Source organism: Urocitellus parryii, chromosome 2, assembly GCF_045843805.1.
Source record: "Urocitellus parryii isolate mUroPar1 chromosome 2, mUroPar1.hap1, whole genome shotgun sequence".
NCBI lineage: Eukaryota > Metazoa > Chordata > Mammalia > Rodentia > Sciuridae > Urocitellus > Urocitellus parryii.
This window is the reverse complement of record NC_135532.1, coordinates 41,004,241-41,019,830: the sequence shown is the minus strand read 5'-3', so window position 1 is coordinate 41,019,830 and position 15,590 is coordinate 41,004,241. Positions and strand designations below refer to the sequence as shown.

The following is a 15,590-nucleotide window of genomic DNA, read 5'->3' as shown; positions in this document are numbered from 1 at the left end:
CTTAAGAAAACATGCAAATAAGTCAAAAAATTATAAAGTCTCCATTCTATATCAACCATTTTTTGAGTATGTTTTAGTAAAGAAGTCTTTCTTGGATGATAACTATATATAACATTTACATAAATTCCTAGCACATAAGCAATTTGAGAGACATTAACTTTTTTTTTTAAAGATAGAGAGAGAATTTTTTAATATTTATTTTTCAGTTTTCGGTGGACAAATGTCTTTATTTTATTTTTATGTGGTGCTGAGGATCGAACCTAGTGACGCGCGCATGCCAGGTGAGCACGTTACCGCTTGAGCCACATCCCCAGCCCCAACATTAAATTTTAAAAGATGTCCTAATGTTTTGTCCCCTCAAAACAATTAAACCAACAAATAAGCAGATGACTAAAGATATGCTTAAGCAGAAAAATAAGTTAGTGTAGTTTCCCATTTATATTCTTTTTTAGGGTCTAAAACTTATATATTCATAACCTGGTATTAATGAACTGAAAAACTGTATCTTTCCAAGTGACAGAAAATGTATATAGTTCCATCTATGACTGTATTTAGAATTAGTTTTATAAGTAATTGGCAACATGAAGGAGTTCTGTGGCTCCATCTTTTAAGATGTTAATGGTTTCCTTCTGTAAATGACTAATGATATATTCTGTCTGAGTTTAAAAATAGAATTTCACATCACACATGAGTACAAGTTAACTGTGGCTTTGGCGCTCTTTTAAGCAGGGCAGGGAGGAGAAATAAGTGAGTAATTTTATTATGTTTGTATTTGACTGGGAGAAAAGTAACCTCTGGATGACCTCCATGTCCCCAAGTCTGAAATTCTAAACTCTGTGCAGATGTAATAAATAATTCTATAGGGGGTGAAGGAAGGGGAGGGTCTTTATTTTTAGGCATAGCAAAGTTTTCCTTTTTTCACTAAAGATTTTATTTTAGCAAGGAATTTTTGAACAATTTTTTAAACTAAAGGAAAGTGCATCTGAAGGCAAAGCTTTATTTTAAGAAGACAGGGATAGGTAAACTCATGGCAGTACAATATTTCAGCTTCATTTTCAGTGAGGACAGGTTGAAGAAGAAGAAACTGATGGCAGTCCACCCAGTTCCCATTCCACTAGAATTATCTACCAGTTGTTAAATTTCACAGCTGTTGGAATCAACAGGTCTGGCATCCCAATAGGCCCATCTTATAAAACAGACAGCCAAGATATCCTCTCTGGGAAAGGATGAGGCAGTTTAGAGGACAGGATAGTGGAAGCATCCACATACTGCATGTCTGCTCAGGATGCTAAGCTCCTTTCTGAACAACTATTGACACTGTGGCCAAAGGGATAAGTAAGACAGTGTATAAGATGCCAGGAGACAAGATGCTGGCTGTGAATGCTGAACATAGCTTCACAATGAAAGTCATTGTAATCAAACAGAATATTAATCAACAACATTGTTAAATAACTGGATTTTTTGAGAAAATGAAACACATGCTGAGCACATAAAAATCTGATAATGTTAGAGAATTTGTATGTATGTAAAACTGACAGAGAATTTGTCAGCTAAAAATTTGGCAGAACTGTTTGAATAAATATTACAAATTTCATTTCTTTTTTAAAAATATCATTTATTTATTTTTTAATTTTTAGGTGATGCTAAGGATCGAACCCAGAGCCTCACACATGCTAGGCAAGTGCTCTGCCACTGAGCTACAGCACCAGCCCCTACAAATTTCATTTCTCATACAAATTTGATTGACTTACTGAATGAAAAATCACTAACATATTATGTGCTTTTAATGATTCTTATAGATATAGGATTCAAAAAAGACACTGATATTTTGTTGTTTACACTAAAATAAAACCCTTATTCCAATTTGCTGGACATGAACTTTTATAAGCAATATCTGGATATGGATGAACTCTGTTTCTAGTAGAAAATGAAAATGGGAAAAACAAGCCCAAAACTGAACCCAGAAAAATATCTTAACTCAGAATTTATGATAATTATTTAGGCAACAACTAAGTTAACTTATTTCCTCAAAAAGTTAGTGACATTTTATTTATCCAATATATTCCTCTTGAAATAAAATCTAAAAGTATTATTTCTTGGTAGTATTACTTACTGGTAACAATGCTGCATTTCTTTAATATTTTCCTATTATGAACTCTTTTCTTTATTTGTTCTAATTAGTCATACATGACAGTAGAATGTAATTTGATACATCATACATAATGAAATATAATTTCTCATTCTTCTAGTTGTACATGATATTGAATCATACTGGTCATATAGTTATATTATGTAAACAGGGTAAATAATATTTGATTCATTCTACTATCCTTCCTAACCTCATACCCCTCCCCTCCCTTCACTCCCCTCAACCTAATCTAAAGTAACTCTATTCTTTCTTAGCCAAACCCCTCCCCTTATTGTAAATTAGCATCTGCATATCAGAGAAAACATTTGGCCATTGTTTTATTTTGGAATTGGCTTATTTCACATAGCATGATATTCTCCAGCTCCATCCATTTACTAGCAAATGCCATAATTTCATTCTTCTTTAAGAATGTCACATTTTCTTTATATATATATTCATCTGTTGAAGGGCACCTAGGTTGGTTCCAGAGTTTAACTATTGTGAGTAGAGCTGCCATAAACATTGATGTGCATGCATCACTATAGTATGCAGTTTTTAAGTCCTTTGGGTATAAACTGAGGAGTGGGATAGCTGGATCAAATGATGGTTCCATTCCAAGTTTTCTGAGGAATCTCCATACTGCTTTCCATAATGGTTATACCAATTTACATTCCCACCAGCAATGTATGAGTGTACCTTTTACCCCACATCCTTGCCAACATTTAATGTTGCTTGTATTCTTGATAATTGCCATTTGGACTGGAGTGAGATGAAATCTTAGAATAGTTTTGATTTGCATATCCCTAATTGCTAAAGATATTGATCATTTTTACATATATTTGTTGATCACTTATATACGTAAAGAAAGAGCCTACAGAATGGGAGAAAATCTTTACCACATGGACCTCAGATACAGCACTATTCTCCAGAATATAAAAAATGAATAATCCAATCAATAAATGGGCTAAGGAACTGAACAGACACTTCACAGAAGAAGAAGTATAATAGATCAACAAATATACAAAGACTTTTAAATTTTTCACACTATAGTATTCTTCTTCCAAGTACCTACAGTGAGTAAGAGAATGGGTAAAGTTTAATTCTTGTGAGTCAATCCAATTTGATTTGAATCTCAATCCTGCTGTGTATCCACAGAAAAGGTTAAACTCTCTGAGCCTAGTGTTCTCATATGTAAATATGCCTTACATCTACCTCACTGGACACTTAAAATAATAACATAAGATAATGTAGTAATTTCTTACTTGACACACTATCACTATTTAACAATCCATCTTTCTCCTTGAGACATCACTTGCCTTCTGGGATACTGCCCTCCCTGGTTTACCCATATTCATCAGCAGCCACTCATCCTCAATCCCTGCTGTTGATTCCTTCTTCATGTCCTTGATTTCTTGACTTAGTGCTTAGACTTTTCCCACCTACATTTATTCCTTGGTGACCTTTTTCAGTCTCATGACTTATGTAACATTTATACACCAATGACTCCCCAATTTATATTTCTATTTCTGACCTCTCCATTGAACTCCAGTCTCATCATTTACTTGGGTGTTTAACAGTATCTCAAATTTAGTCAAATGTCATCTGAGTTTCCCTCGTAACTGATTCCTTCTCCATTTCAATTAATGACAACTTCTTCCAAGTTGTTCCCTAAATCTTGAAGTTGCTCTTGAGTTTACACTCTTTTACCCCATATATTTGCTCTGTTAAAAAATCCTGCTAACTCTACCTAGAGAATATATCCAAGATCTACCATTACTCAAGACCTTCATCCTTCTCTAAACCACCATTATCTCTTGCCTGGATCACTGCAAGAAATCTCTGAACTAATTCCTCTCATTCTTCCTTAGCACCTATAGATTATTTATCACTGAACAAACATAGACATTCTTTTAAAATATAAGTCAGATCATGCTCTCCTCTGCCAAAAGAACTTCTAATACCTCCTCCTTTTACTCATAGTCAGAGACCAGAACCTTCCATGGCCTATAAGGTTTTACACAATCTGCTTCCCACTGCTCTCTCTTTCTCTCTTCCTCATCTCTGAATAACCTCCTTACCTCACTTCTTACTTTTCCCGTCATTCAATCTTCCATGTACACTTCTCTATGTCATCAATTTTTTTTTTTGCAGTGATACATGCTAGGCAAGCCCCCCCCTACCAACTGAGCTACTCCTAGGCTCCCACCTGACTTCTTTAAAAATAAATAGGCATGATCCAGTCTCTGGGACTTTGAATCTATGATTCCCATAGAACTCTCTTCCTCCAGATATCTGTTCTCCCTTTTATCTCCATCAGATCTTTGTTGCCAATCCTTCAGTTAGGTAAGCTCTGAGGACCTTATTTTAAATGGAAATCTTCTGTCTCTTGCATCTCAACTTCTAGCTAAAGGTATAGTTTAAGTTGTTGTTGCTATTATTATGATTATTATTATTATTATTATTTTGCTTATTGTCTATCTTCTTGAACCATAATATAAGCTTTTTAGGACAGGAATTTTTGTTGTCTTGTTCACTGACCTATAGCATCTGTCTTTTGAGCTGTAGCATCTGTTTAGAATTAGGTTTAGCATGAATCTGGGTATCTGTACTTCTTATCAGTGCTGTCTTAGTGCACTAATCTCTAGAAGTGATGGATAGAACTTGAGCACCATAGATACTAAGGGATTCCATGCAATATATTTACATTGCTACTTCTATATAAAGAATGTCATTTAAGTCTCAGATAAAATGACATCTTCTCACAGAAGGTATCTCAGCACTCTTTTTAGCATTGTTCACCTTTCCAACTCTTCCTCCTTCTTCTCCATCACTTCCCCAGATGTCACTGCTTCTATATAGCACTTTTCACTACCTGAAATTGACATGTTTATTTTTTGGTTTGGTTGTTCCTTGGCTCTCTCTCCTAAGAGAGAGTAAGTTTCATAACAAAGAATTATCTAGCTCCAAATATCAAAAAGTGGCAAGGCTGAAAAACCCTGATTGGGCAGTTTCCAGACTTAAAAATTCTGTTGAAGTTGGTACAGAGAGCAAGATAGTAGCCTACCTTTGTGGAACTGATAAAATATAACTCCTGATATGTCCCCCAATATAAATGAATTTTTCATGATTCTCTTCAATCATGAAAAACACATATTTCAGTTTTAGGTTGAAAATTACTCTTGCCTTTTTCTTCACATCAGTTACTTTTCCCATAATTATAGAATGTGAGTAGCCTGGTGTACCTGTTCTTCGTGGAGAATAACTTGACCCTTGAGAGGACTTCCCAGTGGTGCCACTGTCACAAATGGGTGCCAAAGTCCACTGGCAGTTCTTGGGAAGATGTCATATAAGTCCACAAAGAAGCCACTTTCCCCAGTCATATTCATAAAGTATAAAGAAACAGGATTGCATGTAGTTATGTACAGAGTATTTTCCTCATTTTCTGAAATGGCAAAAAGGTGTTAATTTAGTGCTTTGAAAATGACTTACCAACTGATCAAGAGGCCTAGGAAAAATTAAATTATGAAGTTTGAACATACAGTTGAAACCCAGCAGATGATTTGTAGATGCACTGATTAGACTAAAAAGACCATGAAAAGCACCTTAGTTCCTTCCCTAAATGTAGAGTTATACCTATCTATTTCAGGAGGTATCTATTTGTTCCCAAGAAAAGGCCACAGTATCTCCTGATAACATCATTAATTAGTTAACAATTTTTAATGTCAGGAAATTCTCCCTTGTGTTCCAATGAAAGTCTGTTTTCTCTTTTCCATTGTTGTTTCAGAATAGCAACAGTTCAATATTTTCTAACTGCTGATCTTTCATTTTCTAGATAGTTACTAGATATTTAGGATCTAATTAATTCCACTTTTAAAAAATCTTAGCCTTACAGATCTTCAGTTTCAAACTTTTGTTCATATTTCAGTATTCCTTATTATAAAATTTCTAACATCTTAAACGGGGTGCTTTCTTAAGTCCATTTTCTGAATTTTATACTGGTGCTTCTTCCAGTTTAAAATGACTATGAATCACCTGGGGAACTAGTTAAATTGCAAGTTCTGATTCAGTAAGTCTGTGGTAGGAATACAGATTCTGTCCTTTCAATCAGCTCCCAGGTTGCTTGTTTGAGCTCCTTCCTTTGAGTAACCAGGCTCTGGATCAAACTTCTGATAATGTCTTATGTGAGTGCCTTGAGGCAAGGAATTAAGCTGCTTTGTCTCATAAATGCTATCTGCATCACCCAGTACCCAGATATCTATTTATAAATAGCTGTATTTTTGAACCTAAAATTCAGACACACAGTATGACAATGATATATATTGAAATTTGGAACTATCCTAGAAAATCTAGACTACATGTATGAATGCCATATCTACAATGTTAATATGTAATAATTATATTACATATAGATATATTACAAATACTAACTTTAAAACAATAAGTTAACCTCAGTAAAAAAAATAGCCATCAGTGCTATTTGGAAAATACAGTAAGAAATGTTTACATAAATTTAGTTAATAAATTTATTAATTGTTCTCTTTTACTTCAGGTATTAAGTATCATCTGGCCTTTGGCTCAGACTCATAGATATAAAATTAACTCCAACTCTAACTCTTTTCTATCTGAAGTGCAGAATAGGTAAAACACACATATACACAAAACACCAAGAAATAAAAATAACAAAAAATCTAGTTTGCAAATGTGGCAAATACTGAAATTAGAGGGTTAAATTCTATCAGGGACAGCAAATGAGACACATTTATCAGCGTCGCCTCTGACTGACAGGAAGGGGCTGCCTGAATGCTATTGAGAAATAAGAGCCTGTGACCAGGTTTAATGGGAAGAGTGTACAACTGATTTACCACCTGCCATAGGCCTGGGCAGAGGATCATAACACACTTACCTATGATTCCTGAATATGAGACAAGGGTCAGAGTTCAAATTTTTTTAAATAAAATCTCAGACTTTCACTTTACAAACAAATATGAAATAATCTTAGGAGCATAAATCTTTACCCAAAACAAGCAAATAACAACAATAAAAAATCTGTAAATATTTTAAAGCATACTTTTATTCAAAATAGCTGACTTGGGGTATAAACTATACCCATAAAACTTACAGGAATAAACACAAGATACTCAACATTGCCTCAACAATTCCATCTTAAGTGATGCTGGAGATACTCTCCCTTCCCCCAGCTACCTCTTCTGTTTATATTGCCTTAGTAACTGATATCAGTTGAAGAACTACTGCCAAAAAGTACTCAGGGCCTCCTGCGTCAATCAGTAAGTAATGGCAACAGTCCAGAAATGTAGATGCCAACAGTTCCCATTCTTTATTTGCCATTCTTTACAATGAAAAGTTTAGCAACTGCAAATCACTCTGGCCCTGCTTTTGTGGTTTATGCAATCACCAAACTGGAATCCCAGCCAAAAAATCCAATGTTTCTCCTTTTTCTTTTTTCCTTCTATTTTTAGCACACGCCTGGGTGTGTTTAACTTCGTGCTACAATTGTAATGAGAAACAGACATATGCATACAAACTCAGCAGTGCTTATGTGGATTCTACAATGGAATTTTGTTAGGTTGTTAGAGGAAATTAGTTCTAAGTTATATATAATTGCTATCCAATCCAAGAATGACAGTCACCGAGTTTATCATAGATTCCTTGATAACTAGAGAGTGTTTTAAAGCCTTTAAAAAAATCAATACAGGAATAAAAGATTAAAAAATAAACTTAACATACCACATGATGTAGCAACGTCACAAATTAAATTAATTTCATCCAGTGGTAATCTCCAGGAGACACATTCTTCAGTAAAGTTTAGGGATCTCTTTTCATGTCTTTCTATTGGATACTTCTGTATGTTCATAAACACTGGACCCTATAATAAAGTAGTTGTTTGAATTAAGAAATTTGGGTAGTCACAAAAACATAGAAAAGCTAAAGTTCTTCCAAAATATATAATTTATATTTTGAGTATTTAATGTGGATCTTCTCCACATTTTATTTTCTGACATAGTACTTATAACAATAATATTTCCATACTTGTATTTATAAATGCTTTCTATACGTGCTATCTTGGTTAATGATTTCTCGTTTTCTTTTGTTTTTAATCACAAAATATACCAGATGTAAAATCCCACAAGATTTTTCACTACTTTATTCCTTGCCAAACTAAGAGCCCACTTCAAACTCCATATATCAGGATGACCAAACCAGAATGACTTATAAATTAATGAGCCATGTTCTAATATGTCTCCTTTGTAAAGAATGATTTTTTTACATCATAACAAAGAAACATAAGGGTTGAATATGAGTCTTTTAAATGAAATGTGAAAAAATATGACATTTGAAATTAATTTTTTAAAACCATACTTACTGACATTCATTAATGTTACTTATGAAAGAGTATTTCACACATGGTGATAATTATTCAATAATAAACATAGGCAGAGAAACTAAATTAATGATGTTATGAATATTAGTACTGGGTACTTGGAGTTCCTGGAAGAACTCCATGGATGTAACTAATATTTCAATGATCTGCATGATTATCTTTAGTCTTTAGTCAAAAATATTTGAGCTAGATATTGGCATCCACATCCCATCTCATTTGATCTAGTCCGTGCATCAGGGACGAGAAGACTAACAAATGCATTTGTCACACTCCCTTGAGAAAGATTTTGGAAGTGATTTTGGTTCTGCCAATTAAATACACTTGAATGAGATCTGGAAGACAGAACAAAGGGAGTGGGCATCTTCCTGCAGCCATAGCAAACAAGGAAAATCTAAAAATATAAGCAGAGATTCTGTCCTTTATTGCCAGTTTGATACATGAGGGACTGCAGGGCAAGTCTGACCCATTACTTGTTTTTATAAATACAATTTTAGCAGAACACAACCACATTCATTTGTTTACATATTGCCATGACTGCTTTTGCGTTATGGTGGCAGAGTTGAGTAGTTGCAACAGAATCTGTGCAACCACAAAGCCTACAATATTTACTTTTTGGCCATTCACAGAAAAAGTTTGCTGACTCTGCCTTCCTGTGCAACTCCCAGCTACAGGATGACAGCACTTGCAGAATCACTGACCCTGAAACTGACTAGCCTCTGGCTGCAAGTCTTCCTGTCCTTCTAATGATTTTACAAGCACCTTTTCCCCCATGATAAAACCCTTTCTGCTTGAAATACCTAGAGTGATTTTAATTGCAACTAATGACTAATCCTCTTTTCCTTTACCTTTTCACATGAAGACATTATGTGTCAACAATATATGGCTAAAAAGAGGCAGGCAATTCATAAAAGCACAAAATTTTAACTCTGTTAGCAAACACAAAGTAAAGGCAAATATAACAGAGCAACAGTCCCAGGAAAAAGTCCTAGGAAAACATACCTGACTATCATAAAACATACATTAGCTCTCAGAAATTTTATCTGTACATTAGGAATTGTCTACATGGAGTTCCTTGTAGACCAGAAAGATTTGAAAGAATAGAAGCAAAAAAAAAAAAAAAAAAAAAAAAAGTCAGAACAAGTCATTTCTGCAAGATCTATTGTATGGATTTTCTTCAGGGAAGACATGGAAAAATTTCTAAGAGTCAATATTTTAAGAGAAAATAATAAAGATATCAACCTTTATGTCTATCTGATGAGTTTCTGCTGGACACAGGAGTTTTTGCATTCCATTTCTTGCCTGACCAATCGTCCAGTAACCCATGAATGTCTGCTCTGGTAGAGGCAACCTGTTAAGGATGATTGGAAAAATGAGCATTCTTGTTTCCAAATCATAGAATAACATAATGAGCCCTCTAGTATCAACCACACAAATAAATCTAAAGAATGCTTTGTTTAGGAGAAAATTATGCTTCATTTTATTAAAAAAAAAGATGATGATTAGAATACACATTAAGATGAAAAAGATTCCACATTTCAGAAATACAGAAGGTGAAGTCCTATTGCATATTTACCTCAAAGACAAACATAATTAAGATTCACACATTTTTTCCTTGAATTGGTAAAATGTTCAATAATAACTATTAATTTCTAATACAGCAAATAGAGCACAGATAGTCATTTTTAAAAACTTTAGCAATCTATCAAAATTTTCAATTTATTCTTTTAAAGTTTGAACCAAGTAATAATAACTAGTGTGCAGTATTATTAGGCCCATGTTTGTCAGTTATACACGGCAAGTTTCATAGACTTTCTTTTGGCATTTTAACTTCTTTCAGTTTGCTTGATACATAATAACATACAGAAATGCCTATATAAGCCTGTTACTCATGTAAGTGTAACACTAAACACATCTGAACCAAAGAAGTAGCACATCATCAGCACCCAGAAACCCTCTTGGGACCACATTTTATAGCTATTCCCACCAAGAAAGTTAGGATCCTAACTTCTAAAGGAATAATTCTATGTTTAATTTATTTTAAAGTTTTTAAAAAAGCAAATATGACAAAGCTAAAGTATAAAATTGTAGACAAATTTGAGAATCAAGGCTACACTTCCAAATTATACTAATTTGACTTTGAACTTTTTAAAAAAGGGAATCATTGATTTGTCATTTAACCCATTAGAAATTTCTTATTCCATGAAAAAACTGAATTCCAAAAAATAATAACTTATACTTTCAAGTTTTCTAAAAATAATAGGCACATGGCTACAACTTAAAGGTGCTTACAGTCAGTCTAATGGACATTAAAAAGAGTACAGATTTACATTTAGAAATAATTTTATTTTCAGTAAAGAAATAGTCTGACAAAAATTTCTTTATGTTTAGTAAGACCATATTAGGCTTTGATTTTTTTTTTTTGCTTAATATAAAAATCTAAACATTCAGGCAGAATATGCTTGTTGTCCTTTTGAAATGCTAATGTTTGACATAAGAGGAAAGAAAAAGAAATTCCCACTGAAATTCTTCTAAGACAGGTCTCTCCAAAAGGCACATGTGCTTTCATATCTATTATCTAAAATACATTTTAAGTACCTGAACAATTATACTGACTTATGACCCATGTACTTCCACCTTTTCACTGGCAAAAAGTGTGGAGTGTGCTGGGGGCGGAGGGAGGCCAGTGATGAGTTAGGGGATTGACTATAATTGTATTCTCTTTTGAATATTATGAAAATGCATTTTTGTGTCAACGGCAGATCTTTAAAATATATCCAAGGCTCAGGGTCTCTCTTTGCTAATTTAGGGAATGAACTATATTCTTCATTTGCTTTCATAAAGGAAAATAAGGTCTCAAATATATAAGGAGAAAAATAAAGGAAATAAATACATTAATTACTCTTTACCAGAGAAGACACAGAATAAAACAATGCAAAGAGAGCTGGTTTTTAGTTTTGGTTCTTGTATTAACCAGCTATGCAAATTTGGGAAGGGGAATATCAGTTAATGTTTCAATATTTTTTTTTCTGGTACTGGGGATTGAACCCAGGGGCACTCAACCACTGAGACATATCCCCAGCCCTATTTTGTATTTTATTTAGAGACAGGGTCTCACTGAGTTGCTGAGTGTGGCTTTGAACTCATGATTCTCCTGCTTTAGCCTCCCAAACTGCTGGGATTACAGGCATGAGCCACCATGCCCGGTTTAACTTCTTCATTTGTAATTTTCAAAATTCCTTATGGTTTAGAAAATCTGAAGCAAGAAGAAGGAAATGTCAGTGATAGTTTAAAAGGCCAGCATTAACTTGTTGCTCTGCTTGAAAATATGTATACCTCCAATAGAATAGGTGTCCTGATAGATAGGTACGCTTTATTAAAGCATATACTAAGAAGCTCTAAATTCTCCTAAATTGGTTCTTTGAAAACAAGAGAACCATTTCACATCTTAAAATCTAATTACAGGTGAAGAATTGTGTAATAAAAATGATTCTGGTTGACAACTAGCCTGAAACATGGACCTAGGACTAGGAATGTCGTTCACTAGTAGAACACTGGCTAACAATATATAAGGTCCTGGGTATGATCTCCAGCATATGCATGTGCGCGCACAACACACACACACACACACACACACACACACACACTCTTAATGTATCCATTGATAATATTACAGAAATAACATTGAAATACTGAAAAGGGTGGGGGACACCCCTTCATCCATTTGAGAAAAAGTAACTGCTCAACTTCCAGTTCCTACTGACAATGCCAGGGATGTGCATAAAGTCTGCTTTGAACTTGCCAACTCACTCTAAATAACAGTCATGGAAATTACAGGCTGCCTGGCTCTATATAAAAATAGCACAGGCTGTTTGGTTGGCAGAGTATGGGAAGGACCTTCAGGTACCCCATATAGAATCTATTCTGAAACCACATAACAGGATGCTACTGGCAATGACAACTATAACTGAAAGACACATAAGCAGGGTGTCCTGGAGTTGCACAACCAAACTGACTCCATCCTGTTCCTTGGTCACATGAAATACTTTCTCTAGACTCTTAATATGGACTTTAGGCTGTCCAACAGAGGTAAACCATAGACCCTTGTTTATTTTTCTCTCACTAAGCCCTCCCAAAGAACTGTGGAAAAAATTGACCATTCCTAACTTTCTCCCCTTCAGTATGTTAGTGGGCAGGGGAAAGGAGAAGCATTATACTTGGATGCATGAGTAAGCTTTGGAATTTGAAACACACTCAATGTTAATTCAGGGGTACTTCTAAATTAATAACCAGTTGGCAAAAGGCCTTATATTCTATAACTGAAATCTGTCATCCAAGTCTACCAGAGTTCAGTTTTTATATCTGACTTGATTGAAACAACAATGGTTATTTTCCATGGTTTTAAGATCCCATCGCTTGCATTGCTTAACTTTGTTAAAGTCTTAGCTAGAATGATATCTGGATTTGATTTTAAGAGGGGGGGAGAATGAACTTAGGCCTATAAATAGCATTGCTTTTTATCTTCAGTATCATTCATGAATTTATGTTTGTTGAAACAATGATGTATTTTAATTTATATGTTGTGATATTTTTTAATCCCTTGTGGAAGTAATAATAAAGATCTGGAAGTAAAAATTTCAACTAAAAAAAGGTGAATATCAAAATTATGACTCAGATCAAATTATAATACTTGAGTAAGTTTCAGAAAGAAACAAATTCATAGCCTGATGCATATGAACAGCAAAGTCAAGTCCCATCATCTGAATGACATATAAGAGATTTGTCTTAGACTGTATCCATAAAGAGGTGAGCCAGGGTTTTAAAGACCATGTTCTGGCAAATTTCTGACTTCTCTGAACCTTTGCCAAAACTATTTCTGGAGTACGAAGGAAAACACATGAAAAAGATTTGGATCTTTTTAGGGGCATTATGCAATTGGAAGTTGTTGACATACCTATTATCAACAATTCCTAAAACATTTCCGTGCCACAAGAACTACTAATTTTCACAGGAATAATGAAACTCTTCAGGGTAGTTCCATCAACTCAAAAACTTGACAATCACTATCATCTTTGAGAAGAAATAGAACTGTTTCAATTTTAGTAGGCCTCACTTGTTTCTAATATTTTATGTCTAACACCTGGTAAAAATTTTCAGGTTGTCCAATTGAGTTCACTGAAGATTTTCATAGAATATTTCTGACAAATACTTACAGTTTTGGTTCTTACACCATCCTCTTATTCTCCAGCCAATCTATGCCTTAGTCCTACTTGAACTGCTTATTGCTTTTCTTTAGCATGCCATGCATTTTCATGCATCCCTGAAGTCATTCCTTCTGCACAGAATTCCTGCTATGGTCTCCTTGGTGAGATCCTTCTCACTCCAAACATCCAATCCAAATTCATCCCCCTGCTACATTTATTTATACAAACTCCCTGCTCTCCTGTGTTTCTATGTAAATTTACACACATGAAACTCTAGGAATAGATTTCTATAATTTTCAAGTTTAAGGACATGAGAGAAAATACAATTTTAGCAAGAGCAAGCCAGAAGTGAACCTATGAATTCCTTCATAATCATTCATAATCATTATTATATTTACTAAATTAAGAAGTCAGCACATTAGAAAGAAAAGACAAAGCCCCCTTAAACATATTAAATTAGTAGTAATATCTTCCTTTGTTTGCTAGAAACTTCAGAGTCATACTTCCCAACAACTCACATGTTTCTGGCCAATTAATTTTACTTTGCTGGAAATGATGTGCACATGAGTATGTGTTTTCCCTTTCTGTGCCTGGTTCTACACTGAGATATTATGGCTTTCACTTAATGACTTAAGACTTGCGCACCTCTGCCACCTAGATCCTGCAGAGGTCACAGAAATACAGAGTAATTTGGATGTATGAGTTGGAAAAGATTTGGAGAAAATTTGCTGTTCTTGGCAGGTACTTTTCAAATACACTCCCCAAGCCCCAGAATGACACTGTGCAGTCTCAGTGCTGTTGCCCAGCATTACTTTGTGCCAAAGCAGATGTTGTTAACTTGCTCTACACATCTCTGTTTTTTTTTTCTTTTTCTTTTCTCCTTACAGAAGTTGCCAAACTACAGTTCTGGGGTCTGGGTTTCCTTTCCTTCATCTTTCTTCAAGTTGTACTGCAAAAATGTCTTCTCCTTTTCTGCCATCTACTTTATCAATCACATCTTAAGTGTTTTTGAATCAAATATTCTTTCTTTTTATAATCACCCACAACAAGAATGACTGAGACTGAAAACTTTCTCAGTGGCTAAAAATTTCCTAGAGAAAAATTTCCTGTATTTCCCACAGGAAGGACTCTTAGGATGAACACCCTACTGTGAATGTAGCACTTCAAATACGACATTGCATCTATCATAGTTTTACTTGTTTTCCTTATTAAATTGTTGATCCAATGAAAGTAAAGCTTACATTTTACTCATCCGAGTCTCTGACATTTAGAATCCATTGCTTCTGCCACCTAATTCTTTCTCACTGCCTTGCCTTTATTCCATTGCCACAGGTACAACATATACCCTCCTCATTTGTCATCACCCAGATTGTTGAAACTGCCTCCCAATAGGTCTATGTTCAGGTTCATAGCTTTTTATTTATTATCTTTAGAAGGCAAAAGGGCCCTTTCTTAATTATGAATCTGATGATGCTACTCTAAGGCTTGTAATCCTGTGACTCCTTTGGCTCTTGGATCCCAGTAAGCCTCCCCACCCAGCATGCCCTCAGTTAACCCTATGTGTTAGTCAGCAGACTACTTGCACTTTCCAAAATGCATCATGCTTTCATACACCTTCTCTCCTTGAAGTGTCCTCCCTTCTTTATTTGTCTGGGAAATGCATAGTAGTCCCTGAAAGACTCTGCATCCTTATCCTCACAACCTCTCCTCAAAGGCAGTGGCAGCAACCCTGCCTCTTTGCTCCATCTGTACAGCTCTAATATAACACAAGTCTGTCTACTTGACTGCTTTTTAAATTAATTGTGACCTCCTGGAAAGCACATATTAAGTCTTATTCATTTTTATAATTCTTACTCCTCAT

At 34.7% G+C, this 15,590-nt stretch overlaps 1 protein-coding gene across 1 annotated transcript in view; it reads right to left on the bottom strand.

Moving 5' to 3' along the window:
* The window catches only part of LOC144253352 (von Willebrand factor A domain-containing protein 8-like), a 158,821-nt gene that overhangs the window by 52,375 nt on the left and 90,856 nt on the right, over nt 1-15,590 (bottom strand). The window contains 3 exon segments of the mRNA XM_077795467.1: nt 5,371-5,570; nt 7,874-8,012; nt 9,768-9,876. Coding sequence (XP_077651593.1) covers nt 5,371-5,570; nt 7,874-8,012; nt 9,768-9,876 — 448 coding nt within the window.